General features: G+C 48.3%; 1 protein-coding gene across 23 annotated transcripts in view; it reads left to right on the top strand.

Annotated features, from left to right (window-relative positions):
- KIAA1217 (KIAA1217 ortholog) overlaps positions 1-26,486 on the top strand; it is a 455,000-nt gene that overhangs the window by 425,259 nt on the left and 3,255 nt on the right. For 9 of the 23 annotated variants that reach the window (XM_048219301.2, XM_048219292.2, XM_057304658.1 and 6 more), the window contains 11 exons: positions 1,956-2,131; positions 7,033-7,163; positions 7,721-7,868; positions 9,617-10,064; positions 12,729-12,912; positions 16,478-16,641; positions 17,349-17,513; positions 20,622-20,741; positions 24,366-24,401; positions 24,552-24,629; positions 24,742-26,346. In XM_048219301.2, the coding sequence (XP_048075258.1) occupies positions 1,956-2,131; positions 7,033-7,163; positions 7,721-7,868; positions 9,617-10,064; positions 12,729-12,912; positions 16,478-16,641; positions 17,349-17,513; positions 20,622-20,741; positions 24,366-24,401; positions 24,552-24,629; positions 24,742-26,346 (3,255 nt within the window). The remainder of the gene's footprint in view (positions 1-1,955; positions 2,132-7,032; positions 7,164-7,720; positions 7,869-9,616; positions 10,065-12,728; positions 12,913-16,477; positions 16,642-17,348; positions 17,514-20,621; positions 20,742-24,365; positions 24,402-24,551; positions 24,630-24,741; positions 26,347-26,486) is intronic. The other 14 variants (XM_048219294.2, XM_048219298.2, XM_048219300.2 and 11 more) reach the window with 6 other exon arrangements.

The raw sequence follows: 26,486 nt of genomic DNA, 5'->3' as shown, positions 1-26,486 counted from the left end.
TACAATGAGGAAAGAACAATCTCTTTGATAAACAGTGCTGGGAAGACTGGACAGCCTCATGCAAAAGAATGACACTGGGCCACCGTCTTACACCAAACACAAAAATTAACTCTAAAATGGATTTAAGACTGGAACGTAAGACCTGAAACTATGAAATTCCTAGAAAAAAAAAAACATAGGTGGTAAGTTCCTTGACATAGGTCTTGGCAATGAATTTTTGAAACACACCAAAGGTAAAAGCAACAAAAGAAAAAACAAATGGGACTACATCAAAGTAAACAGCTTCTGCACAGCAAAGGAGACCATCAATAAGATGAAAAGGCAGCCTACTGAATGGGATGAAATATTTGCAAATCATGTATTTGATAAGAGGTTAGTATCCAGAGTATGTAGAACTTCAATACCAAAAGACCCATACAATCCGATTTTTAAAAATGGGCAGATCTGAATAGATATTTTCCCAAAGAAGACACATGACCAACAGGTACGTGATAAGATACTCAACTCTATTAATCATCTGGGAAATGCAAATGAAAACAACAATGAGATATCACCGCACACCTGTCAGAATGGCTCGTATCAAAAAGACAAGAAATAAAAAATGTTGGTGAGGATGTGGAGAAAAGGGAACCCTCATACATTGTTGGTGGGGAAGTAAATTGGTGTAGCCACTGTGGAAAACATATAATATGGAGGTTTCTCAAAATAAAAAGGGAATTCCATATAGCCCAGCAATTCCACTTTTGGGTGTTTATTTAAAGAAAGCAAAGACAGTAACTCAAAAAGATATATGCACTCCAGTGTTCATTGCTTCACTATTTACAATAGCCAAAATATGGAAACAAAAGTGTCCATCAGTGGGTGAATGGTCAATAATATTGTCATAATAGTGTACGGTGACTACACTTACTTCATTGAGCATTGAGTGTATAGAATTGTTGAATCACTGCGTTGCACGCCTGAAACTAATATAACATTGTCTATCAACTTTACTTCAATAATAAAAATTAAAAAATAAAAATAGGAGGTGTATATATACCGTGGACTATTATTCAGCCATAAAAAAGAGTGAAATCTTACCATTTGTGACAATATGGATGGGCCTTGAGGACATAATGCTAAGTGAAATGAGTCAGAGAAAGACAAATACCGTGCAACTTTCTCTTATGGGTGGGAAGAAAAAAAAAACCAAAAAACTCATACATACAGAGAACCGATTGGTGGTTGCCAGAGGAAGAGGTGTGAGAAATGGGTGAAGGGGGTCAAAGGTTAAAAAAAAAAAAGCCTTTGAGATCTAAAAGACCAAGTAATAAGGGTATTTCGGGCACTATGATGGAAGGAGGTGTAGAGTAGGCGGGAAGAAATATTTTGGTGCAGGGAGTACCTCTCCCAACGTTATAGATGGTCTTCTCCTAACACCGTAAGCCGTATTCCTAAAGGTTCCACTCTTGCGGCTGAAGTCTTGCGCAAAGAAAGAGAAAGTGATGTTCCCAAGGTCACGTGGCTTCAAGGAGGGAGGGCGGGGTGGGCGACTGGGTTCTGCATTATCACCCGCTCGGTTCTGTTTGAATTTGGGGCTTGCAAGTGATTCCCAGGCGCTTCTACAGATGTAGAAAACCATCCAAAAATGAGTGCTTGGCCCCAAAGCTGGTGTTTTCAGCTGCTCCTATAAAAACAGGTCAACGAGAGGTTATGCCTGTTGTCCAGGATGCACTGACCAGAGTCTAGAAAGCCTCCTAATTTTTTTTGCAGACACAGACACGAACGTCTGGTCGTCTGTTGGCAGCCAAACCTCGGATGGGGCTTGAAGTAGCAATATTAAACACGGTCGTCGCTTCCTTCCCTTTCTCGCTGCCATAAGTCCTCAGCTGCCGGGCTGTTTCCCCAGACCCGCTGCCGAAGACCGTCAGGCAGTCCGTTGAGCCCCGCTGAGGCCGATTTCGTTTGTTCGACAGCTGCAGAACCAGGAGCTGCTGAGGGCGATGATGAAGAAGGCTGAGCTGGAGATCAACGGCAAAGTGATTGGAACAATGAAGAGGCTGGAGGACCCCGTGCAGCGACAGCGTGTCCTGGTGGAGCAGGAGAGACAGAAGTACCTACACGAAGAGGAGAGGATCGTCAAGAAGCTGTGGTGAGTGCCCAGCACCTGTTGCGTGTTCCTCTGTGCGAGCCGGAGGCCCTTCCTCGGTGCTGCTCTCTCCCGCTCTCTCTCCTGAGCCCCTACTGGGCACATGCTGGAGTTCTGCCCCTTCTGGGCATCCGCGGGCCCGTAGCGCCCCTCCATCCAGCCCCAGAAAGTTCACCTGCGCTTGTCTCTTTAAAAGCCGGGACACCACACTCCTGTGTAGGGCTCGGCGCACATCCAATTAAAGGAAGCAAACGGCAGGACCCAGTGACACACGGGAAGTCTGCCTTTAATCTCAGTAAATGAAAACTAATAGCCAAGATAACAGTGTTGAAATTATCTTCCTATTATTCGACTGTAGTTAAAAGCGCAGAAGAAGAATGTAACGTGTAAAGTATGTCTGATCCAGGAATGAAAGATACCTCCTTGGATATTATCAATCTTCTGTGAGGTTCTTACTGAAAACACCTATCAATTACCACTATTGAAATGAGCAGTTTTATTACTCCCCAGTCCCTAGGGCAGGCCCATCTTTTATGGTAAGATATGTTTTGTTATGCAATGAAGATTTATCATAGAATGATTTCACCTTCTAATATCATGAATAGCCATTTTTCTGGGTTCCCCTACTGTCGCTAATTCCCTTCTTAAATCTCCCCAGTTGGGACTACAAAGAAACAACTTTCCCATTCTTCTCATGAGCAGAAGGTCCAGAAGTCTCCATGATGGAAAGTGTTACTTTCTAGCCCCTATTTGATACTTGAGCTTGTATCACTTCCCATGCCAACCCAGCGTGTCTCATTAAAAATAGAACGTCCCTCTCAGTAGCAGTCCAGAGGGGAAAAGAAAATTAGAGTTCCTACTTTCCTAAAAAATGGAATTTGACCACCGTTCACTGACCTCTCAAAATCGCTTCCAAAATTTTGTGTAGTTCATGTGTGTGTAGACAGTTGATCACCCACCGTGAGGCGATAAGGCTATTGTTTGTCGGAAATGTTTTTGTGACAGCCCAGTTGTCTAAATCTAGGTGTTAAGATGCTTCTTGAAAGCTTCTTTAAAAATACATACCCTTTTAAGACTATTTCATCAATTTTCCAATTAATTTACAAAAAAGGAACTTTTCTTCTTTTCAAGCTTGTGTTTCTTGAGGAGCTGAGGTAAGTCTTGCTTCTGGCCTAGAAAAAGCATCTTTAGTCTCGATACTAGCCAGGACTAGTAGCCCCGCCCCAGAGCGAGGTAGGAAGGGGAATGGGGGACGTATGGTGCGGAGGCCACACACGGGTAAGATGTGCACAGGGCAGAGGAGGAATCCAATCTGGGGAAGCCGAACATACGAGAATGTGTACAGCACAAAGCAGGTGACTGACAGGTGACAGGTGAACCTAGACAAAGGAGAGATTCCTCTGGGCTCCAGGGATCAAGAAGACTTAACCTGAAATAAGTTATTTTTCACGTGCCCCCTTGCCCAGGGCGGTGCCATTTTTATAGTGGGGTCTCAAATGGTTTGTTAAACTGAACCAAGATGGCCTGGAGGATAGGTGGGGTTCCGTCAGTGCGGGCTGGCGGCGGTGGGGGGGCTCCCGGGCAGAGAAGCCTGTGAAGCATCAAGTCTCAGGAGAAGGAAGGTGCAAGGTGTCCTTGGAGAATTGCGGGTCTCCCACTGTGGCGGGAGAGTGGGTGCAAGACGCAGATCATGTCTCGTATCTGGGTAACGCCATTCCCGCTTGCTTGGTGACTGCCCATATCTGAGACCACACTCAGCCTGGCATGCCTGCTTGACGTCTGTGGGGCCTGTGTTTACCGAGATTGGAAGATCACGTGACAGAAACCAGGATCCCGGGCTTTTCGTGAAAGCGCATGGGTCCAAGCCCAGATTCAGAACTTGTGTGGATGGAGCCGGAGAATGTGCACTTTACAGAGCTACAGGGGACATCCTGAAGTGTCTTCACATTTGACAGTTACTGCCGGCCTGATGCGGAGGCCACTGAAGTTTTTTGATCAAGGACATAGTGAAGTCAGAGCTGTATTTCAGAAAGGTCCCTCTGGTGATCACGTGCGGGACTGATGGAGGGGGAAGCATCGCTGTCGGGGAAGCCATATTGGAAGCGTAGTAACAGTTCAGTCAAAAATCAGTAAGGCCTGGGGCGTCTGGGTAGCGCAGTCGTTAAGCGTCTGCCTTCGGCTCAGGGCGTGATCCCGGCGTTCCGGGATCGAGCCCCACATCAGGCTCCTCCGCTGGGAGCCAGCTTCTTCCTCTCCTGCTCCCCTTGCTTGTGTTCCCTCTCTTGCTGGCTGTCTCTCTGTCACATAAATAAATAAAATCTTAAAAAAAAAAAAAAAGCTTGATTAGATTCCAAGGCTGAGGGGATTCTCCATAAATTGGCTTAACAAAACTTTTAGGAAAAAAAAATCAGTAAGGCCTGAATCAAGGCGTAGAGATAGGAATGGGAAGAAAAATCAAATGCAATGGACTGATTAGAGGGATCAGAGGAGCGATGGAGAGCGGGTTACAAAAGACAGCCGGAAAGTTCAGCTCTGGCACATTAGGAAAACAATGATCTCCTCTCCCTCCCTTCTCTTCCCCTGCTCTTCTCCTTATACACACACACACACACACACACACACACACACACACACACAGGAAAATAAGTTCCCTTGGGTGTCATATTAGGATAAGTTACTGTTGAGCCATTCAGATGGCAGAGAAATGAAATTTGGGTCTAGAACTGTGGAGAGAAATTGAATCAAGATCATTCCTCTTTAGTGGGTTTCCATTTGGAAATAATAATTGGGCTTCTAATAGATGAAATATAGTCGGACAAATTGATGCTTCTTTTTAACTAAGGTGGAAGGAAAGGCAGCTTACACAAATCGAACAGATTTACATATAAACCACAGCATCTGTGTACATCTGGCACTCCTTTGAGCAGAGTTCACATCTCCAGTCATATTGATGATGTAATATTGAAAATTCGTCTTCAGCGTTCATTTTAGCTCGCTGATCTCTGTTACACTGTGAATGAACAAATTTATCCGACTGCTTTCTAAAAGATATCGTAAGTGAATGAACAGAAGTGACATTGTTGTATACAGTAATATCAGTACACTTTGATGTATGTTCCTTGATCAACAAAGGCAAAGCTGTGACATTTAAGGGTCTCCTGTGTGCAGACTTATGAAATCCAAGAGGCACACTGTGTAGGAGAGATTAAAACGGAATTTTAGGCAGGCTGACTTGGGGTCAGATGATAGCTCCCAGGAGTATTAATTGCAGCCTGGCAGGCTTGTGGGCTGTTAATGGAACCGTGATAACATTAGGGTCTTAACTCTTCCCTCAGAGCTTGGAAGGACTGGACAGTGTGTCCTGTCTGCACACTAAAATGTTTCAGTTTGGTGATGAAATGGAAAATAACTTTTCCACACATAGGTGCCGTATTTAGAGCGCTTATGAGGGACAGCACATGTTGCCTCCTCAGGGATGTGGTAGCTGTAAGAAGTTTCCCGTGGGTGGGGTCACAGAACAGTGGCACCTTTCCATAGTTCACAGATGAGGACAGGGAGTGGATGAGGCTTTCCCTTTTGGGTTTGAAATTGTGTCATTTCATCTGAAGGGATCACAGGCAGATCGGGTCCATTTTCCATAACGGGATGAAGGACGTCACCAAAAACCCCATCCCGCTTCTCTACAGCGGATGAATTTGGTGCTTGCCCCATGGTCCTTGTGAAACACACCTGGCATCCTGCCTGAGTCCCTGCCACTGTGTTTGTGCCATCCGGAACTCCGTCTGCGCGCCCGCTTAGGGGGAAACGTCTGGGAAGGCCATCTTTTTGCAGACCCCCTGTGTCCTCTCTCTCTCTTCCCCGCCTGCGCTAAGCCCTGTATGCAGGCAGGTGGAATGCTGGTCACCTGCTGCCACCTAGTGGTTCTTCCCCTCTCAACATCCTTTTCCTCCACGTTCTTTAACAGAGGTTTTCTGTTGTCAGATGTACAGGCAAATGGAAGTGATACAAACATGTGTTTAGGATGCGGTTATTAACGTGCCCGGGGGACAGGATGTTGTCGGTTTGTTTGGTTGGTTGGTTGGTTTGCATTTTGAAGCAGAAGATCTTAATTTAGTTCTGTTGGAACTCTATCCCCTAGTACCTTAGGGGATGTGTGTATATGTGTCTGTGTGCGTGTGTGTGTGTGTGTGTGTGTGTGTTTCTCTCACACCCTCTCTCTTACACACAAACACCAGAAATCAGACCTGTGATCATTTTTCCTCTGTAGCTTAGAGCGGAAAGTCAGTCTTTATTGATGAGATCGTCAGTGTAAGGTTCTCCATCAGGGGCAAGTTTGCTTCCCTCCCCTCCCCTCCTCTCCCTTCCCCCAGGGAGACAGCCTTATTTGTCACAGGCTCGGGGAGGGGGGGTTGCTACTAGCGTCTAGTGGGTAGAGGGCAGGGGTGCTGCTGGACACCCTACAATGTACAGGACAGGCCCCTACAAGAAAGAATTATCCAGCCCAGAATATCAAGTTCCAAGTTGAGAAGGCTGACTAAACCCATCGGGACCCGTCCTTTTGCCCCGCTATGGTGCACACACTCGATCCCCTTTGTCACATTACAGTGCACACACCCCTCCCTTAGTTGGCATCAGCATCCCCCCTGAAAATAAAGAATGGGTCCTTTGTCAGCCAGCCACCATCTTCTCTCTGGCCAACCAGGGCGTCCCCATGAACAACTTCCTTGCACCTGCCTTACACCTCAGCAGACTGTTTAAGCCAAGCCACGCTACTCTTGCGAGCTGCCATCTTAGCGGAAGGCCTGGGGGGCTGGGACGAGCCCTTTGCTACTGCAGCTGTCCTTTTTGAGGACCTCGGTGTTCACCCCCATCTGCCGGTCTGCTCCCCTCCCCCCCCCCCACAGTGAGCTGGAAGACTTTGTTGAAGACTTGAAGAAGGACTCTACATCAGCCAGCCGAGTGGTCACTCTAAAAGATGTGGAAGACGGGGCTTTCCTCCTGCGACAAGTGGGAGAAGCTGTAGCTACCCTGAAAGGTGAGCCTCCTCCTTGAAGGGAGAAGTCCGAAGCCTGTCTCCTGGGGCGTTTAGACATCTGTCCAGGAGTGAAGGATTCGTTCATTCGTGCATGTGTGCGTGCGAGTGGTCATCAAGCACCTGCGTGTGCCAGGCGCTGTTCCAGGCACTTGGGATGCGTCACTGAACGAAATAGGCAAATACCCCTGTGTTCTTGGAGCTTCTATTTTAGTGGGTCCAGTGGGATCTAGGACTAAGGGATTCTAGTGACCGTTTCTCTCCACTGGGCTCTTTCAGTGCTCCAGGGCACCCGTGCCAGATTCATTACAAATGACCCCAAGGGACAGTTGCCTTTATCCCAAATATACAGACAGGAAATGAGGCGCAGAGGACCTCCGCCCTTGCCCGAGGCCACCTGGAGCCCAGCTCTGTCTGACAGGCGTCTGCCTCCTGAAGACGTGCGTGGAGCATGGTGGCCGACGAACCCCACGCGTCCAGCCCTATCCAGTGCTCATGCGGGGTGGGGCTCCCTGTTCTGCTTTTTCTCCTACAACGCACCCTCTGCTCTTGGCTTGCAGGAGAATTTCCAACCCTACAAAACAAGATGCGAGCCATCCTGCGCATAGAGGTAGAGGCCGTGCGGTTTCTGAAGGAGGAGCCCCACAGGCTGGACAGTCTGCTCCAGAGGGTGCGGAGCATGACCGACACCTTGACCATGTTGCGGAGGTAACCGGGCCTCCCCGGGGGTGGGGAAACGTCCCGAGGGGAGGCAGCGACTCCTTCCCACCCCAAATGTTCTACTGCAGTATGACCGGAGGTCCCGAGTCTTCAGCTCAGACCGGCTGCGTTTGGCACAGCCTTAGTTAACATTAGTAAACCTAGTAAGACATTAAAAAAAAAAAAAGTCATTTGAAGCTGGTTCTTTAAAGGTGAGGAATGGATCACAATATTTTACTAGCTTCCTTCCGTTCAGGACACAGATGCCTTCAGGTAGAAGCAGAGATACGCACCAAAGTTCAAGAGAGGGTGTTAGAGGCAAGGCGCTGCCTAACTCGAGGCAGGGGCGGGCAGGTGGGAGGAGAGGTTCAGAACTGGAAGTTACTTTCATGAAGATGACTAGTGGCCGTAGAAGAAAGGGCACAGTAGCATGAGACAGAAAAGGGAGAACAGATCCTTGGGGACCCTCGGGGATCGAAGGAACAGGGTCGGTAAAAGAAACAGAAGGGAGTAGCAGAGCAGAGTCACCAAAGGCAATTGTCTTTTTTCAAATCAAAGAAGAGAGAACATTTAATAAGAACACGAGGCACCGATTAAAGATTATCGGTCAAGTTTGACATCGTCTGCCATATAACTACATTGATCCTAACAGTAACCCCGAGGAAGGCATTAGAAGGCGTTCTCATCCTCCCGTCCTCGTCCTCATCGTTATTATATTCTATAGAAAACTGTCTGAGGCTCAGAAAGGTAAGGTTCCCCACGTCGTAGCTAGAACATGGCTGGACTGATGACATTCAAGCACAGGTCTGTCTGACCCCAAAACCACGTCCTTTCCACTGCACCATGGGTGGAAATCGACGGATAGCTTCAAATGACCCCAAAAAGCAGAGGAGGATGAGGACCAGCCCAGCTGCTAGATTTGAAGTCACTGTTGACCTTGCAGAAAGGCTTGGTCGAGTCCAGGTCGGGAGGCTGAGTGGCATGAAGAGCACGGGCGAGGAAAGAGAATACAGTTGACCCTTGAACAACTCGGGTTTGAACTGCACAGGTCCGCTTGTGTAAGAATTTCTTTCGATGAATACAGGGCAGTACAGTAAATGTGTTTTCTTTTCCTTGTGATTTTCTCAGTATTTTTTCTCTCTTTATTGTAAGAATACATACAATATATGTGTAAATCAACTGTTTATGATATAGGTAAGGCTTCTGGTCAAGAGTAGGCTATTAGTTAAGTTTTTTTGAGGGGGCACTGTGTCGGGGGTCCGGACCCCTAACTCCCATGCTGTTCAAAGGTCAGCTGTATGAGCTGCCCTCCCCAGGGCTTCGGCAGTGAACGGAGGAGAGCGTGGAGGGCTCGGGAAGCTTTGGGCGTTGGAACTGAGTATCTCTGAGGGCTGTCCAGCCAGGACTGGGTACAGGAGTTATTGTTAGCGTCATATGTGCCACCGTCACGCAGATAGTGATGGAACGGCATCTGGCTGGGCATGACGGTGCTAGTGGAAAGGGAGAGACAGCCCATCTCTTGAGGAAGGACTGAGAAAGCAGCTACTAGAGACAGCCAGGAGGCAATCGGAGGGCATTAGGAAGTTGCTATGGAAACCCTCAACCCTGAGCTGCTACTCTGGGTTTTCGAATGTCTTAATTTTGCAACCGCAGCTTGCCCGGCTTGGGGATGACACAGCGTTCAAGGCCATGCCATGAAAATAAAATACAAACTACCCATTTTAAGAGTTAATGCTGCTATGCCTGGTTTCTCCCAGACATGTCACCGACGGGCTCTTGAAGGGTGCAGATGCCGCCCAGGCCGCTCAGTATGTGGCCATGGAGAAGGCCACGGCCGCCGAAGTCCTGAAGAGCCAGGAGGAGGCACCCCACGCCTCGGGCCAGCCCCTCCACGCGGCAGGAGTCCCCAGCGACATGAAGTCGGAAGTGGTGCCCTTGACCGTTCACCATGCACAGAGCTCCCCTGTGGTCATCCAGCCCTCCCAGCTCTCCGCCGCCCTGCTGAACCCTGCCCAGCACCTGCCTGCCGGGACCGGTCCTCACCCGGCCAGCCCTCCAGCCGCCGCACAGGAGGGGACCTCCGCGCTGCTGTCCGCTCAGGCCCCGCAGTCCCCACAGACGCCCATGAACGGTTCCACCATGCAGAGTTTGTTCATCGAGGAAATCCACAGCGTGAGCGCCAAGAACAGGGCGGTGTCTATCGAGGTACGGTCCTATTTCCATTTCTCGTAGCCCCATAAGGGAATAACACGTGGTCCTTTCCTTGAGGAGTTTATCGTCTGGTTGTAAAGATAGTACATATATGTGTATGTGTATCAAAGATAGATTTTTGTCAAATATTTATGTGATTATATCAAAGATAGATTTTTTAGCCCTATAAATGGGTTTCAGTGGCCAGATTAAGAGAAAAGTCATCAGATTTCAAGAAGGGTAGGAGGTGAGGCCCTGGTGTGCTGGGAAGTGTCTAACCACGCCCTGACTTGTAGAATTTGCCCGTTTCTGTGGTGTATTTTCCCACCATCGCCAATGTCAAGTTACAGCAGGATGTCAGGGAACGTACAATTGGGGAGAACTGTGAGTCAGCTCCCCCCAGCCAGCACGTACAGGCCCCGGCTTACCACTGGTGAATGCAGGCCTGCAGAGGGTTTGCCAGTGGTCTCGAAAAATCAGTAGACTCTGGGTGAGTGGAGCAGGGTGGTGAGGGCAGGCTGGGACGGAGGCACGCTGGAGCGAAGAGAGCCACGAGTAAACCTGTTTAATGGGAACAAGACAGAGGAGCCGAGGCTGGCAACACAGGCTGAAGCCAGATTTAGAGGAGCTTGCAAAGCATCCGAGATGTCTCAGGGTCCTGGGGTGGCCATCCAAAAAATACTGCTGCTTGGCCCGGCCATAAAAAAATAGCTTCAGAAAAGCACTCTGAAACAATGTACAGAATGCATTAAGGTGTGGGTCTAGAATGAAGGGGGTGGGATGGGAAGTAATTAGCATAGTCTTGGGATGAAAGGCAGAGGCAGTCAAAAAGGAAAGAGAGGGGCGCCTGGGTGGCACAACGGTTAAGCGTCTGCCTTCGGCTCAGGGCGTGATCCTAGAGTCATGGGATCGAGTCCCACATCAGGCTCCTCCGCTATGAGCCTGCTTCTTCCTCTCCCACTCCCCCTGCCTGTGTTCCCTCTCTCGCTGGCTGTCTCTCCCTCTGTCAAATAAATAAATAAAATCTTTAAAAAAAAAAAAATGGAAAGAGAAAACTAGGTCCTAACATCACAGAACAGAAAACAGGCCATGTTTTTAAAGATTCTTTTTATCAAGAGCTGGTGTCAGTGCCTGAGTCACGATGCTTCCTCCTTCCTTTGCCCCATATGCCCTCCACTCCTTAGCCCAGACCCTGGTCCTGACCATCCTGTCTCTCTCGCATGTCCGCAGTGGGTAATTCAGGTCTCAAGAGAAAAATAACCTCTTCAAACTGCCACGGCCATGGTCGTGGCAGCCGGGCCTCTGAACCCTACGTGGCTTCTCTGCCCGCCCCCAAGTCAGTGGCTGTGCCCCTGATCCAAGCCAGCCGCTCACAAAATGCATCTCACAGGAGGGGTGAAATGTGATTGCCTCACGCCCTGCGGGGCAGGGGTGCAGCCTGAAAACACGTTTCCTCCCAAGGAGGAGTGGATCTGCCCCTTCAGACATGTCTGTATGGAAATGATGTCAGTAGGACGACTCGTTCATATAACAAGTATCTGTTGAGAACCCACTGAGCACAGTTACCGTTGGTATGTGTGTATTGTAAGTTTCAATTTATAAGTCATCTCTAAAAATGCCCTGATCTGTAGAAAGTCAGGCCTGGGACTTTCTGTCTAACCCGCTGCTGATGAATGAGGGGAGCTTCCTTCACACCCAATATCTGAGCCCTGCTGTGCTCCGGGTCCGTACAGGCTCCGGGGCAGGCAGTGAACCGAAGGGACAAAGTCCGTGCTTTCAAGGAACGTACGGGCTTATAGGGAGAGATGAGAACCAGTGTATGCCAGGGGATAATAAATGCTAGGAAGGACAGAGAAAGTGGAGGAGGGGTTGGTAAGGATGGTGATGGTGGAGACTCTTGTTTACATGGCGTGAGTCTTGGGCGAATCCTCATCTCCCTGGGCCCCAGCGTCTCCTGTGTAAAGTGTGCTAATAAAGCGATCTCCTCGGTCTCCTCCCCTTCTTACGTTGCGGGGTTCTAGTAATCCCAGTGCAACTTCCCCTCTGCCCATCTGGAATGATACCTGTGCTACCCCAAAATCACAGGAAAATGTTCTTTTCAAAAAGGTACAGGCATTTAAAAATGCATTTCACGTATTTCCCCCTACCGTAGAACGTGATGGAGCTTAGAGGTCATCGACATAACCCCCATTTTATACATAAGAACGTTTGACCCCATATAACAATTCTTAGGCAGACGTGGAATGGAGGTCTAGGAATCTTTGTTCCCAATGAGTGTTTTGGTTTTTGTTGCTGCCCGTTTGCACATCTCCTCTGCGGTGAAAACTCAGTTTCAAGAACAGAAACTTGGTAATGGGATGAGTCCTTTTGAAACCATATCCCTGTGTCCTTTTTATTACTATTGGAAAAGGTAGCATAAGTGCTCAGTAATCCGTTAACGAGTGAATTTGGGTTTCTGAGCTCACTTCTCTGTGAATGAATGTCAGTTACTTGGGCTTAAGTGGCAGAGAGCACAGAGGCAGGGTTGTCTGAGGTACAAAAATGTCCCTCAGCACGGACGCCAGAGCATTATTTTATCAGCATTTTACCTGTGTCACACTTGCCCCTATACCGACATGAAATCTCTAATGAGCTCTCCCTCTGGTGGCTAAACTTTCTTCACTTGTGATTTTCCTGCAGAAAGCAGAAAGGAAGTGGGAAGAGAAGAGGCAAAACCTGGACCACTATAATGGGAAAGAGTTTGAGAAGCTGCTAGAAGAAGCTCAGGCCAATATCATGAAGTCAATTCCAAACCTGGAGATGCCACCAGCCTTGGGCCCACAACCAAAGGGCGATGCCCCAGGAGACAAGCTAGAACTTTCAGGTGAGGTGCTCCCAGAGCTGGGCAGGCCGGCTGCTGAAGCACGTGCTGGCCAACAGACCCAATCTCTCACTTCTCGAGGATTTTATAAAATTGTGAAATTGGAAAAACAAATCCTCAGGTATCGCTAGATTCCCAGTCCCACTTTTTAACCAAAACCATGGCAGGGAAACTGTGTTCTGCATGAGGGTACTAGAATTGTGCCCAGTAAGGTAAAATTTAGATTCCTAGCTTCTACATTTCCTATGAATTTATGACACTTCACAGCACCAGCTGGGAGAATAAGAGGGCCCCATTTAAAGTGAGAGCTTTTCATATGCTGCAGGAGGAAAATGCCAGCCTTTATGAGCTCCCAAGGGGATATTAGATCATAAGGCGAAATTGCATTTTTAAAATCAAAATTATTAGGTTGTATATTGAACCAACTAAACTATGGAAGTTAAGCATCAATGTGTCACTAACAACATAAAGTAACTGTTAGAAAACCCAGCCTACTAAATCTGCAACCAACAAGCCCCACGCCTTACTCTGATTTCAGAGCTATGTACAAAGACACGATTATACTTGCAGCACAGGGTCTCAGAGCCACGTTCAATGATGCCTGGTCCAGGAACTAAAATTAATTTGCAAAGGAGTCGCCATCCTGACCCGCATGCCCAGGAACATGAAAGCAGATACAGTTTATAACCACTGACCTCCTTCCCCAGAGCTGCTCTAACATTCCACTCACAGAAACTCTCCCATCAGTCTGTGCTAAGTGTTTCACCTCCTTTCCCCACCTGCCAGCTGTGTGAGGCCTGTTGAGGGACCCTGGAGGGTGAGGCAGCACGTGCCCGGGAACGAAGGGGCCCCGGAGGGGCGGCTCTGCTCTTCCCAAGATGGCTTTTCTCCCAGAGTTCCCATGACGAATTTCTCACATCCTAGGATCGACCCCCTTCTATTTCTCTCTGGCCTCATTTGGCTCCTTCCATGATTAATTTTGTCAGAGAGTCCCTGGGTGTTTTAGACTCACAAGTAAATTATAAAAAACAGTTATACGTTAGAACTGTTCCTTCTCCATGATTATACGGCAAAAATTATAACACGACATTTTGTTAACTTACCACATTTGGGCTTTTTATGCCTTCAGATTAAAAAAAAATTGCATGAAGTAGTTTTAAAAAATTAGTCCCCGAAGTATTTTTCACTCAGTTAAAATGTTCTTGTTGTTCTCTTTATTTTTATTTTATTTTATTTTATTTTTTGAAGATTTTATTTATTTATTTGACAGAGATAGAGACAGCCAGCGAGAGAGGGAACACAAGCAGGGGGAGTGGGAGAGGAAGAAGCAGGCTCACAGCAGAGGAGCCTGATGTGGGGCTCGATCCCATAACGCCGGGATCACGCCCTGAGCCGAAGGCAGACGCTTAACCGCTGTGCCACCCAGGCGCCCCTATTTTTATTTTATTTTCAAGTAAGCTCTACACCCAGCATGGGGCTTGAACTCACGACCCTGAGATCACAAGTCACACGCTCCGTTGACGGAGCCAGCCAGATGCCCTTGGTTTTTATTTTTTTAACACACGGCCTCGTTTCTTGTCAGAAAGAGTCCACTAATGTGCAAACTACGAGAAATGCATAAGGATACAAGCCGTTACCTGCAAACGTTGGTTTCTATCACTTTTACTTACTTGGCATGGATTTTTTTATTTATTTGTGTTTACTAATGAGGTAAAATTCTATGCTGAGGGTTTAAAAGAAAAAACTTTTTGTATTTCCTCTTGTGCACACTGACTGCTTCGATAATGGGAATGAACCACTAACTAGCGCCTGCACAGCAATGGAAAGTTTTAGGGACTGTAGCCTCATTCCGTGTCAAGGAAAAACTACTCGCAGAGCTGTGTGTTAAAAAGACCAAGGAAGACTTGAGTCAAGACCACCGCAGCAGGGGGAGAGAAATTGAACTCAACTCTGAAGGCAGCATAGCAAGGCTAGGGAGATTCTTGCTGAAAGCAGGCCAAGGGCTTGGATGTCCAGGGCGGGGAATGCGGAACCAGATCAGATGTCAAGAACAGGGGGTTCTTGCTAAATTGACTTAGTAGAATTCTTTGCTAAAACTGGGCTGAGCCGACCAAGGACAAAGCCTAGCAGAGAAGAGGGCTCGGAGGAGCCTCACCAAAGCTGGTCAAAGAGGCAGTCTTTGTCATTACACAGGAGAGGAGACCTGGGCCCACCCCCAGGGCCCATCAGCCTGTGCCAGTCCCTGGAGGGGCCCACAAAGCTGCTGACGCCATCCCCAGGCTGGGCTGCTGGCTTAGGAACCAGCCAGGTGGCCCAGGGCTGCTTGGGCCTTGCCACCTTGCACCCTTATGCATGAGGCTAGAACCATCCATGACACGTAATCGTGGGCATTTCACCCCGATGATTTACCCACCTCCTTATTACAATCTTAAGTAGAAACTCCTCAAACAGCTCTGACTAGGTTGCTCAGAAGAGAGAAACACATTCCAGGGAGGGCACCGTGTTTCTAGAGAGAGCTGGGGCAAAGCCCGCTTGCAAGGGCTGACCGCGCAGTGCCGGTTCCCCCGCTTTAGTGAGCTCTCAGGTTGAGTGCTGGTGAAGGGCAGAGGGGAGGAATATTGACTGAGAAAGGCAGGAATGGGGCCGACTGTTTAAATTTTATTAAGTGCCTTTTGGGGCAGTTTTCTGGAGAACGCTAAGCAGATATCTGCATTTTCTGACCTTTGGCGCCCATCCTTATACCTCTGTAGTTCTGTTTACGGCCTCCTGTCGTTAGCAGAGAACACTGTCCAACCACACAACCATGACCAAAAATCCACTTTCTCGCTGACTTTGTTTCCTGTTCCATCTGCCTCCCGCTTGCCTTTTGGCCCTTCAGTGGCCAGATTCTCGTAGCATCCGCTGGTCCGGCCCCTCCTGCTTACACTGTCTTTCAGACTTGAGGGACGGAGGCTTTAGAGGCTGTGCACGGGGCTCTAGATTGGTTTTTTTTTTTTTAAGATTTTATTTATTTTGAGATGGGGGGGTAGGGAGAGCAGAGGAAAAGGGACAAATAGACTCCACACTGAGTGCAGAGCCCGCCATGCAGCTCGATCCCACGACCCTGAGATCATGACCTGAGCCAAAACCAAGAGTCAGCCACTGAACCAGCTGAGCCACCCAGGTGCCCCTGGACTTGTCTTTAGGCTCCAATATTTCATCTCTCCAAGTAATACCCAGATTTTTTGTTGACTAAGGGTAGCTCATACTTGCATTTACAATAAGCCAGTATGTACTACTCCAGATGCTTCCCGTATGTTATTTCATCCTCACAGCACCCCAGTGGAGAAGATTATAATAATACCCATTGAACAGATGAGAAAACTGAGGCAGAGAGAAGTTAGTTACCTTGTGCAGGATCTTTCTGAGATTTCACGTCAGTCAGGCTTTAGGGTCTACACCTTTAATCATCACCATAGGGAGAGACTAGACAAATGTTTAAGTCAGAGTGCATCGAGTTTCTAGAAATACACTGTACTGGACATTATCTTGCAAAGAGATTACTTTCCAATGACACACTGTTTTCCAGAAGACTCTCCAAATTCAGAACAAGACTTGGACAAGCTGGGGGGTAAGTCCCCACCTCCTCCTCCCCCGCCCCCTCGGCGGAGCTACCTGCCAGGATCAGGGCTCACCACCACGAGGTCCGGCGATGTGGTCTACACCAGCAGGAAGGAGAACACCACCGCTAAGGTCTGACGGGTTAAGCGCCGGTAAACTGGTCTCTGGGTTCAAATGATACCCTTAGACGGGGTTCTCTCTCTCTTCTCCTTTAGAGGTGGTAAGGCAGAGTAGGAGAGACTTGACTAAGCTAAATCACAGGAAGGCCCCACAGATGGGAAAATGGCAGCCGGTGTTATTGGACTTGACTCGGCAGCCCGAGCTTTATCCTTTCTTGACTTTGAGCTGCAACAACGTAAAATGCAAATCACAAGCTACTTCCGCAGCAAGACGGCACAAGATTGAAAATGGCGGGGGGGAGGGGCCAGAGAAAGACCATCTCAACAAAGTTAGATGAGCTAACACAGTTGTGACAGGCTGTCCAGAAAGATGGTCAGTGGGTTTTAGTTTCCACTTCACTTGGCAAGTTTTGTCTTCTGTGTTTGTGAAATACGATTTCCCAGGAGACGTAGTACGGGCGGGCCTTCCTTAAAGGCACTGAATGTTGAGTAGTTACAATTTTGTGAAAAATCTTCAATCCCTTCACCAGAATGACAGCTTGTACCAACAAAAACCCCAAACTAAACGCAAGGGGCTGTGACAGTCTCTGAACTCGAGTTGAAGAGGTAGGTGGCCAGCACGCCAGACAGTAAGGGATCGTGTGTTCTCGTGGTCTGGCCCTCTTTTTTGCCAGCACCCGCAGGGGTTAAGCCACCATCTGTGATCTGAATCTTCCACAGGCAAGCAGTGAAGATGCTGGACCAAGCCCCCAGGCTAGAGCCACAAAATGTCCAACAGAGGAGCCTGCCGCTGCCTGGACCCCACCCCCACCACCAGTCACTACCTCCTCCTCGAAGGATGAGGAGGAAGAAGAGGAAGGAGACAAAATAATGGCAGAACTCCAGGTACGTGGCTGGGGTGACGGACTGTGGCTCCTTGCCTCCCTCTCTAGGGCTTTCTGGCCATGTCTCTCACAGAGTCATTAGCTAAAGAGAGCTGGCAAGGAGTCTTTGGACTTAGGCCCTGAAAGCTGTGTCTTCTGGCCTTGACTTCCACTTTTCCAAGATGGTGCTGAGCGAGGCTCTCAGGGTACCTCACAACGTGTGTAAGGAATGATCATTTCACAGAACAGCTCGGGAAGTTCATACAGAAAATCAGTTGCAAGTTTTCCTAGCTCTGGCTGACAGGATTTACTTTCCTGCTTTCATTCTTCATAGTCGGCTTCATTTCAAAAGCAATTAAGACAGGGGTCAGAAATACCGGCCATTGGCTTGTCTTCATGGGGACTGACGAAGGCCCGCTTCAGATGCCGACCCATCCTTTGGTTGGGATACTTAGAATGGCTGCCCTTAGGCCTCTGCCCTGCATACCAGGCTCCCATTCCGTGTCAGCGTCATCTTTTCAAATAGTCTGACAAGCTGAATGATTCCGCTTCCCATTTTCTTTGGCCTGTTTGAGAAACGATAGTTTATTTATTGGCTTTGGATTTTTATTTTTTAACTAATTGACACAGTCCATTCATAGGATTAAGGATGGGGTAAAGAAACTGTACTCAAAGCTTATCCCACATTCAAATCATCGCTGTGAATCTACCATTGGGTGTACGTTCTAAGAATTTCTCTAACCAGAAACATACGCATAATTCCCAGACCATAGTCTGTTCATAGACTATTTTATTTTGACGCATATTATTGTAGGGATTTTTTTTTTTTCCCTTTGAATGGTCAGATGGTCAGACCACAACCACACAGGACTCCAAACCATGCTGCCCGTTCACCAGTATACTCGTCATTCTGTGCAGCCCCACGGATCCGCTCTGTTCACATGGAGTCGAGAGAACTTGCAAACTATCATTTCTACCACGGCCGTTCTGTTTTGCCTTCCTTGGTGATAACTGCCAAAACTGGGCTGTTTGGATTTACAGGGCTGCTGGTTTGATTTGTCACTGTGTGTGAGCCCTTCCGAACCTCACTAAAACTCCCAGACTGGCCTGGGACATCCCTCCCGCCAATCAGCTTGCGGGCAGGTTTTCAGAATGGTTAGAGAGTGTCACTCCTAGGAACCGTAGATTGCTAGGGTTAGTGACTCATACAACAGTTGAGAGCGTGGGGGTGTCCGTCACTCAGCGACCCGGTGAGGACCCCCTGGCCGAGGACACTGGCATTGACAGGCCTGCTTGTTGTTGGGGGTTTGGGGCTTGGCCGAAGATGTGTAGGCATGTTCTGAGACCATTCATGGTCGCGTCTGCCGCAAAGCAGGGTACGAATTGATTGAGGCCCAGTGTGGTTCAAGTGGACGACAAAGTACTAGATGATTTTAAATCCATGTGAGGTGAACAGTTACTAATCCAAGAAGCAGAGACTTTTAGGCTCGTGAATAATCCTGCACTAGCCCCCGAACAGAAGTCGTGTGTTTGCTCCAGCCGCTTAGGGCTCACAGCTTGAGAACATTTCCCTCCACGGAGGCCTACAGATCGCGGATGCTTTCAAGTTTTCGAGACTGGAGTATTTGGCCCCTTGTATTACTGGTGGTTAGGTAATACTGGTGAATACAGTGTTCTAAGCCTAACTTAGGCAAAGCCAGGCAGCCCTCCTGCTGGGGAGGGGGGCAGGGACCCTACCTGCTGCCTCAGAAGGTCACCCACGGGCTCTTGATGCCCCCGAGGCAGGACAAGGAGCAGGTGCGGCCTCCTACATGAAACTGTGGGTCACCCTGCCTGTTCCGGGGTACCAGGCATCAGAAGAAGCCACAGGCTCCGAAGTCCAGGGTCTGAGCCCAGCGGAGATGGCGAGTGGCCTTAGTGGGCGTCTCCAGAGCCGGCAAGGACTGGAGTGTCTAAGGGACTGCAAGGGGGAGCCAGCACTGCAGGCACGGGGAGCAGGTGGTGTAGGGGAGAGCAGGCCGGGAAGGCCCCAGGCACTGGCTTCATTCATATTTTAGGACCCGTTCTGAAATGGACAACTTGGCGTGGGCGTGGGTTATTCTTTCTGCCTACAGAGTTCTTTCCAAAGGACCATATTTGACATTAAGAAAATATGAGGCAATTATTTGGGATTTTTTCACTTAAATAACTCTTCTTTAATCCCAGCTGTGCATGCGAATTATTTGGGGGAGTTTTAAAAAAAAGAAAAAAAGGCCTCTGAATGAATTCCGAATGACTTATTCCCTGGGTGACGCCTGGGTAACAAAATAGTTTTTTAACGAGGTGACATGTAGTTGAGTTGAGAACCACTGATTTCAAGAAGGCGAATGCTGGGGTTCTTCGTCTTTCTTGCTTTCACGATCGTACTGTCCCTCCACTCTGCCCGAGACACAGCCTGTGCTTTCCGGCCGCCTGAGAACTGGCCTCCCTCACCCTGTTCAGGTGAGCCGATGCGGGCTCCTAGAAGCCAAATGAAGAGTTTTCGGGGACAGGGCTGGAGGCTCAGGCGGCCCCGAGGCCGCTCCGGACCCCCAGGTGCTAAAGAGCGTCATCACTTTATTCTAAATGCACTTCAGAGCCCCTCGGAGCACGGGGGTCCCTGTTCCTACCGGGACAGTGAACGGGCGAGGATTACTTCTGTTCTAAGAGTCAAAGGTTTGCAATATCCTGGGCCCTTATTTCTCTGACCTCAAGAAAGTTGGTAAAAAGAAAAGAAAATGACCACAAAAAAAGAAAGATAGCTTCTTGTCTCAATTCATTTACATATTCAGCATTTTTTAAAAGTCAACACAAGAAGCCCTACTAAGTGCAAATCAGGTTGTGGAAGAAAGGGCATTCCTTTCAAGGCTTCTGTCCGTGAATCCTGCCGGGCGCAGCCACGAAGGAAGCCTTTGCCCCCGACTCAGCGCTCCGCTTTGCTGCCTGAGGCCCAAGTGCAGAGCCCGATTTACAGGCGCTGCTTCCCTGGCCCTGGCGGGACCTGCCTGCAGGCCTGGGCTGCGGCCTCCCTGCCTCTGGACTCCCTGCCTCTTCCCTCCTCCCTCCTCGCTGCACTTGGATCCCCGTTAACCTCAGTATTTTAATCCCTCAGGCATTCCAGAAGTGTTCCTTTATGGATGTAAATTCAAACAGTCATGCCGAGCAGTCCCGGGCTGACAGTCACGTTAAAGACACTAGGCCGGGGGCCACGGTCCCACCCAAGGAGAAGAAGGTAACGTGGCGGTGACACATTTGCCACATAGGCCGATGGTCCTTCTTTCCTTGCTCTGACACTAACACCGCTCCTGCGTTTGTCCTTCTGTGCCCTCTCTTTTTTTCCTCTCACCTTTTTTTTTTTTTTAAGGTTTTATTTATTTATTCGACAGAGATAGAGACAGCCAGCGAGAGAGAGAACACAAGCAGGGGGAGTGGGAGAGGAAGAAGCAGGCTCATAGCAGAAGAGCTTGATGTGGGGCTCGATCCCATAACGCCGGGATCACGCCCTGAGCCGAAGGCAGACGCTTAACCGCTGTGCCACCCAGGCGCCCCTCACCTTTTTTTTTTAAACTAATGGAGACACAGTCTTAGGTTTAATCAGAGATTAATCAGTGACCTCTGTGTTCCTGCGCTCAGCACACAATAGTCTCTGCAGAATTTGAGGCATTCTCTTCCCAAACTGAAGAGTATACATATGCCTTGCGAGATTTTTCTAGAACTCCAGAAAAAGAAAAAACAGAAACATCAGTCAAGTATGTAGCACTTTTTCTTATTTTTCGCACGTCTTCTAGGTCCAACACACCTGCATCAGAAGTAGCTGCAAACCTTGGCTTCTAGGACGAAAACACACAGCAGAGCCGTATGCCCGCCACCCTCCACACGTGTATTCATGGAAAGTCACACACACGTATTTGCACACAAGGGCGAGAATGCCAGACAGAATTTCTGTTAAGTACTACACGTTCTCAAACTATACTTGCAAGACAGTAAGTCCAGTCTAGCTTTAGCGGTAATATGCACTGTGGCATCCTAGTGGCTTCAAGACAGAGGTCCAGGCTCTGGAACAAAATACGCTGTCATTACATAAGTACTTTAGGGGAAGGACGTCAGCCAGGTTGTCTGAACGTCAGCTTTTTAAGTCGCATCTAGAGTTTTTATGATTTTTGGATGTAGAGTCATCTTACCTGAGTGAAGCCTCTGTCTCCATGTCAGGATTGACAGCTTATCATGACCAACTCAAGTTCTAGCATTTTCCACCAGGAACGTGTATTTCAGAAATTGAAGGTTCTAGCATCCCCTAGATAAAGTCAAACAGATCAGCCACCGTATAGCCTAATGGCGACACCAGGTGGGTATACCAGAAAGCTCAGTGAGGGAGATAGAGAATCCCAAGTCAGAGGGCTGTTCTGACATAATCTTTCAAGAGATACAGTCCTGGGGCATATAGCTACCAGCCGTGAGGCCCTGCGGAGGAAGATTTTCCTGTGAAGAAAATCTGTTAATTTGGATTGAACCCATGACACCATATTGGAAATACATTGCTCTTTCAGTCTTTGGGATTGCCCTACATGGCCTTATTAAAACCAACTCATGAAAGGCCCTCGCAGACCCTGAGTCACACGGCATGCCTGGGCTAATGGAACTGTTTCTGGCTAAAACACTGCCTGGGAACCGGGAAAAGAACCCTCTAGAGAAAATCATTGTCTCGTCGACTTTTGCTAATTGGCGAAAAAGTTGCGTGAGATGTTTTTGCCCTGCAATTAGAAAGCCATATCCTTCCAGTCTCATTCAACTCAATCAAGAGTCTATCTGATAATAAGCAGGTCTGTAGTAAGAGCCTTGTAGGGACTTACATGCTTCTTTTAGATCAATATACTCAGATTGACCTATTTCATAATAACCGTGAGTATCAGACTTGTCCCCAGATTTGTGCTATTATTAACCTCTCCCTGGTCTATTCATCTACTCTTCAATAAATCAAATATTTCTTTAAAATTTTCTCCTATCGTCATGAAGCACTAGCCTAGTATTTCACTTGTATGCAATTTTCCTGTAACTGTGTCTCTGATTTTGGTTTATTGCCCATATTCATTTTTGAGCCTGCTACACAGTTGCCTGAACAATCCAGATCTCAGGGCCTGTAAACAGGTATTAAGAGGCTTAATTACCTTTGATGCAGAGTCTTGACCATCTGAGATCACATCTAAGATGTCGTTGTGAGGTTACGTGACATTTGCGACCAAGCTGCCCTGGATAAAGTTATCGCACCTGCTTTGATACGCTCATTCTTTTTTCTAGCCCAGTGACCAAAATGACAGGTCATGTGAAACCTACCCTTGACATCTTTATCTTAGCTTTCCTCGGAGTATTCCTGCTATTACATCTGTTTTAACATATGTATGTCTCTGCGTGACGTTTGAAATACTTAACAAGGGGTATGGCATGGGCTCCGACCGATCATGACAGAGGCCAGCCCAACCCCAGGAAATGGGTCAGCAGAAGGTCAGCCACACGGGTGTCCTACACATCAATTCCTTGTCCAGTTCGTGGGTAAATTCTCACTCGAGTCCTAGCGTGGTACGCTAACTCCATGTTTGGGGTCAAAACCTCATTTATTCTTAAGACCTTTTACTGTATGTGTTGTTTAATAATCCAAGTTTAAAATCCCACATTAGACATGATTTGTGCAACCACACGCGCTGAATCCTTGCACATATTTGGGGGCCTTACCGGGAGGAGGGCAAGTTAAACAGGAGGTGTTGGGTGGCTAATGCCCCTTGTATCCTGTACGGTGTTTCCATGTGATTAATACTGACTTTGTTGTTCGTGTGTCATTCCTTGAATGTGTATGGACGCTCTTTCCATTTGTAACACGGCGGTGGGATTGTTCTGGGGTCACTTTGGTGGGGCCTGGTTGTTGTGCTTTGTTGTGTTGTCGTGGCTTTAACCAAACAACCTCCTTGGGATTGTGCCCCATCTAAGAGCACCATTTCCTCACGGGCTTCGGCAGCAAGAAGAGAGGGCGGCAGTGCCTGGGAAGCGGCGAGGCCCAGCTAGGGTTAGTGTCACAGCAGGGCCCGAGGGGACAGAAACACACGTGCCGGAAAAGGCCACGCTTCCTGGTCAAGCACTGGCCACACCTGGTCCTCACCGCTGGCTTCTCACGCCCTGAATCTTGGTGAGGGCCTCAGAAATGGACCTTCGCTCCATGTCGGAGGATTGGGGGACTAAAAGCTGAATTATGATGTCACGGCCATCATTTTAGTCTCACGTGTCTGCTTTGGAAGTGTTTAGACATTTTGACAACACTGTCACTCTGAATTTGGATTTGATCGCCTTGGGTAGTGTTAGTTTGAAGGTTATCGTGACACGTTACTTGGCAAGTCCAAGTGCAAAATGCTGCAAGAACCTTTTTAATCTGTCCTTTGACCGGGGAGTGATTATGGGTTTTTTTCATCTCCAACTATCACACCCAACAAATGCAGAGTCCTTATGGGACAATTTCCATAAGAGAAGCAGAGATAGTACTGAAATACCTAGCTGGAAGGGACGTGGAAAATCTCCTGGTCTAGTTCCTCGGTTTATAAGCAAGAAAACTGAGGCCCAGAAAAGTGAAGGTAACACAGTTAAGTGGCAGGTCTGGGTTAGAATCAGAATCTTCTGCCTACGGAGATATTGTACTTTCGACAGCGCCACACCCCTCTTCCCGTGTTCGATTCTGCTAGGCTCACAGCCAGATGCTGGAAAGAGGACGTGTTGATGCAGAATCGGTCCCTTTATTCTCTTAACTGCTCCCTCGCAAAATTCGAAATCCTTAAAATACTTTGCTAATTGAGATTTTCGTCTTGTGCAAACACAGGGCATTTTTGGAAGTTGGAGAGCAAAGCAGTCCAAGGTAAACAGAGCTCTATAGGCTTTGGACTGTGTGTAACAAATGTGCTTGGCCCGCATGGTTTGGAAGTGTAATTAAAGGAACAATTTAGTGATAGTCCACTTTGGGAGGCTGTGGTTTTGTGGAGTAACATGTCCTACACTATTCTACCAGAATTTGGAATTTTTCCGTGAAGACCTGCGGAAATCTGATGTTGAATATGAAAATGGCCCCCAAATGGAATCCCGAAAGGTGAGTTTAGCAGATCTGTGTTCCGACTGATACCGTGCAGATTAATTACCTTCTTTTGCAGATCCATTTCTGATTAATGTGTGTGGTTTCCCTCCTCCATTGTCCCTCTCAGGTTACCGCAGGGGCTCTCGGACCTCTTGACCATCCTAGGTGGGAAATGGCAATGGGGAATGGTATTTCTGAGGCATCACGAACCTCAGAGTACAAAACAGACATCCTAAAAAGGGAAAATTCCATATCCAACAAGAGTTTATTTAGAGACAGTAGAAACTATTCCCAGAAAAATGTGTCTAGGGTCAACTCCAGCTACCCTGGCACGAGTCCGTCAGAAGTTGAAATAGACAAAGGACCTAAGAGCTCTGGACCACAGTGCCCTGGATCTGACAGTGAGCAGCAAAAGACAAATTATGGAAAAGCAAAGGAGATGATGAGTCTAGAAGGACCAGAAAATATGGATAGGTGTGACCTTCCCTCTCCCACTAGGTCAACTGAATTGAGCCCGTGCGATGTCAAAACTCAAGATCAAGGGGTTCCCATGACAGAGTTCGGCCAGGTCGTTCTAAGACCCAAGGGGGCGCGGCATGCGAACGTGAACGCCGGCGAGGACGGGGAGTCAACCCCAAGTTCTCCCACTGAGGAAAATGCGACCCCCGACAACATTGCCTTCATGATTACCAAAACGGCAGTGCAGGTGCTCTCTAGTGGGGAGGTCCGCGACATCGTGAGCAAAAAGGGGGAAGATGTACAGACGGTTAATATTGACGCCAAAAAAGAGACAACTTCCCAACAGGGAGGAACTGAAAACGAAGAGCCAGTCGTGTGCCTGGACAAGAAACCAGTTATCATCATTTTTGACGAACCCATGGACATCCGGTCCGCGTATAAGAGACTTTCGACCATATTCGAGGAGTGCGATGAGGAATTAGAGAGAATGATGACAGAGGAAAAGATAGAGGAGGAGGAAGAGGAGGAAAACGGAGACCCAGCGGTGCAGAGCAACAGGTCCGGAAAGTTCCCCGAGGAGGCGGCCTCCGGCAGCCGCGGACCCGCACAGCAGGCTGACCGTGAACTACAGCCACCCTGCCCGTCGGCCGAGGCTGACACATCAGGAAGACGGGAAATGAATAAAAGGGAGCAGGGCAAGTTCAACCAAGCAGATACTCCAAGTTCAGAAAGCAAGGGCGATGGGGCAGATGACCAGTTTGAAAACCCCAAGAAGAAGTTTAAGTTCAAATTCCCTAAAAAGCAGCTGGCGGCCCTCACTCAGGCGATTCGCACGGGAACCAAGACGGGGAAGAAGACCTTGCAGGTGGTGGTCTACGAGGAGGAGGAGGAGGACGGCACCTTGAAGCAGCACAAGGAAGCCAAGCGATTTGAAATCACTAGGTCCCAAGCTGAAGACACCCCCAAGAGCGTGCTGCGGAGGCAAGAGCCACCCGGTCCGGAGAGCACAGCTCTGATTTCCAGAACTGATGAAATTAGAAAGAATACCTACAGGACGCTGGACAGCCTGGAGCAGACCATCAAACAGCTCGAAACCACCATCAGTGAAATGAGTCCAAAAGCCCTAGTTGATACTTCATGCTCTTTCCACAGAGATTTTGTTGCCAGCTCACCCCACATGGCCCCAGAGGCCTCTCCCCGCTCCCTGCTAGCTCTGGATGAAGCTCCCACTGCCCCAGAGCCCCCCTCGTCCATACCTGCGGCTTCACGTAAGGTATCTTGGTCTGATGGAAAGTGACAAGACCCAGCTGCTTTCTTACATCTGCCATAATCACCATTAGCAACGGGTGTCTTGTGATTGACTTGCTTCCTTTCAGGTGGCTCATTGTGTTTTGTTTTTTTTTTGTTGTTGTT

Source organism: Ursus arctos, unplaced genomic scaffold (genome assembly GCF_023065955.2).
Source record: "Ursus arctos isolate Adak ecotype North America unplaced genomic scaffold, UrsArc2.0 scaffold_30, whole genome shotgun sequence".
Lineage (NCBI taxonomy): Eukaryota > Metazoa > Chordata > Mammalia > Carnivora > Ursidae > Ursus > Ursus arctos.
The sequence above is the reverse complement of the archived record's forward strand: the minus strand, read 5'-3'. Positions and strand labels throughout refer to the sequence as shown.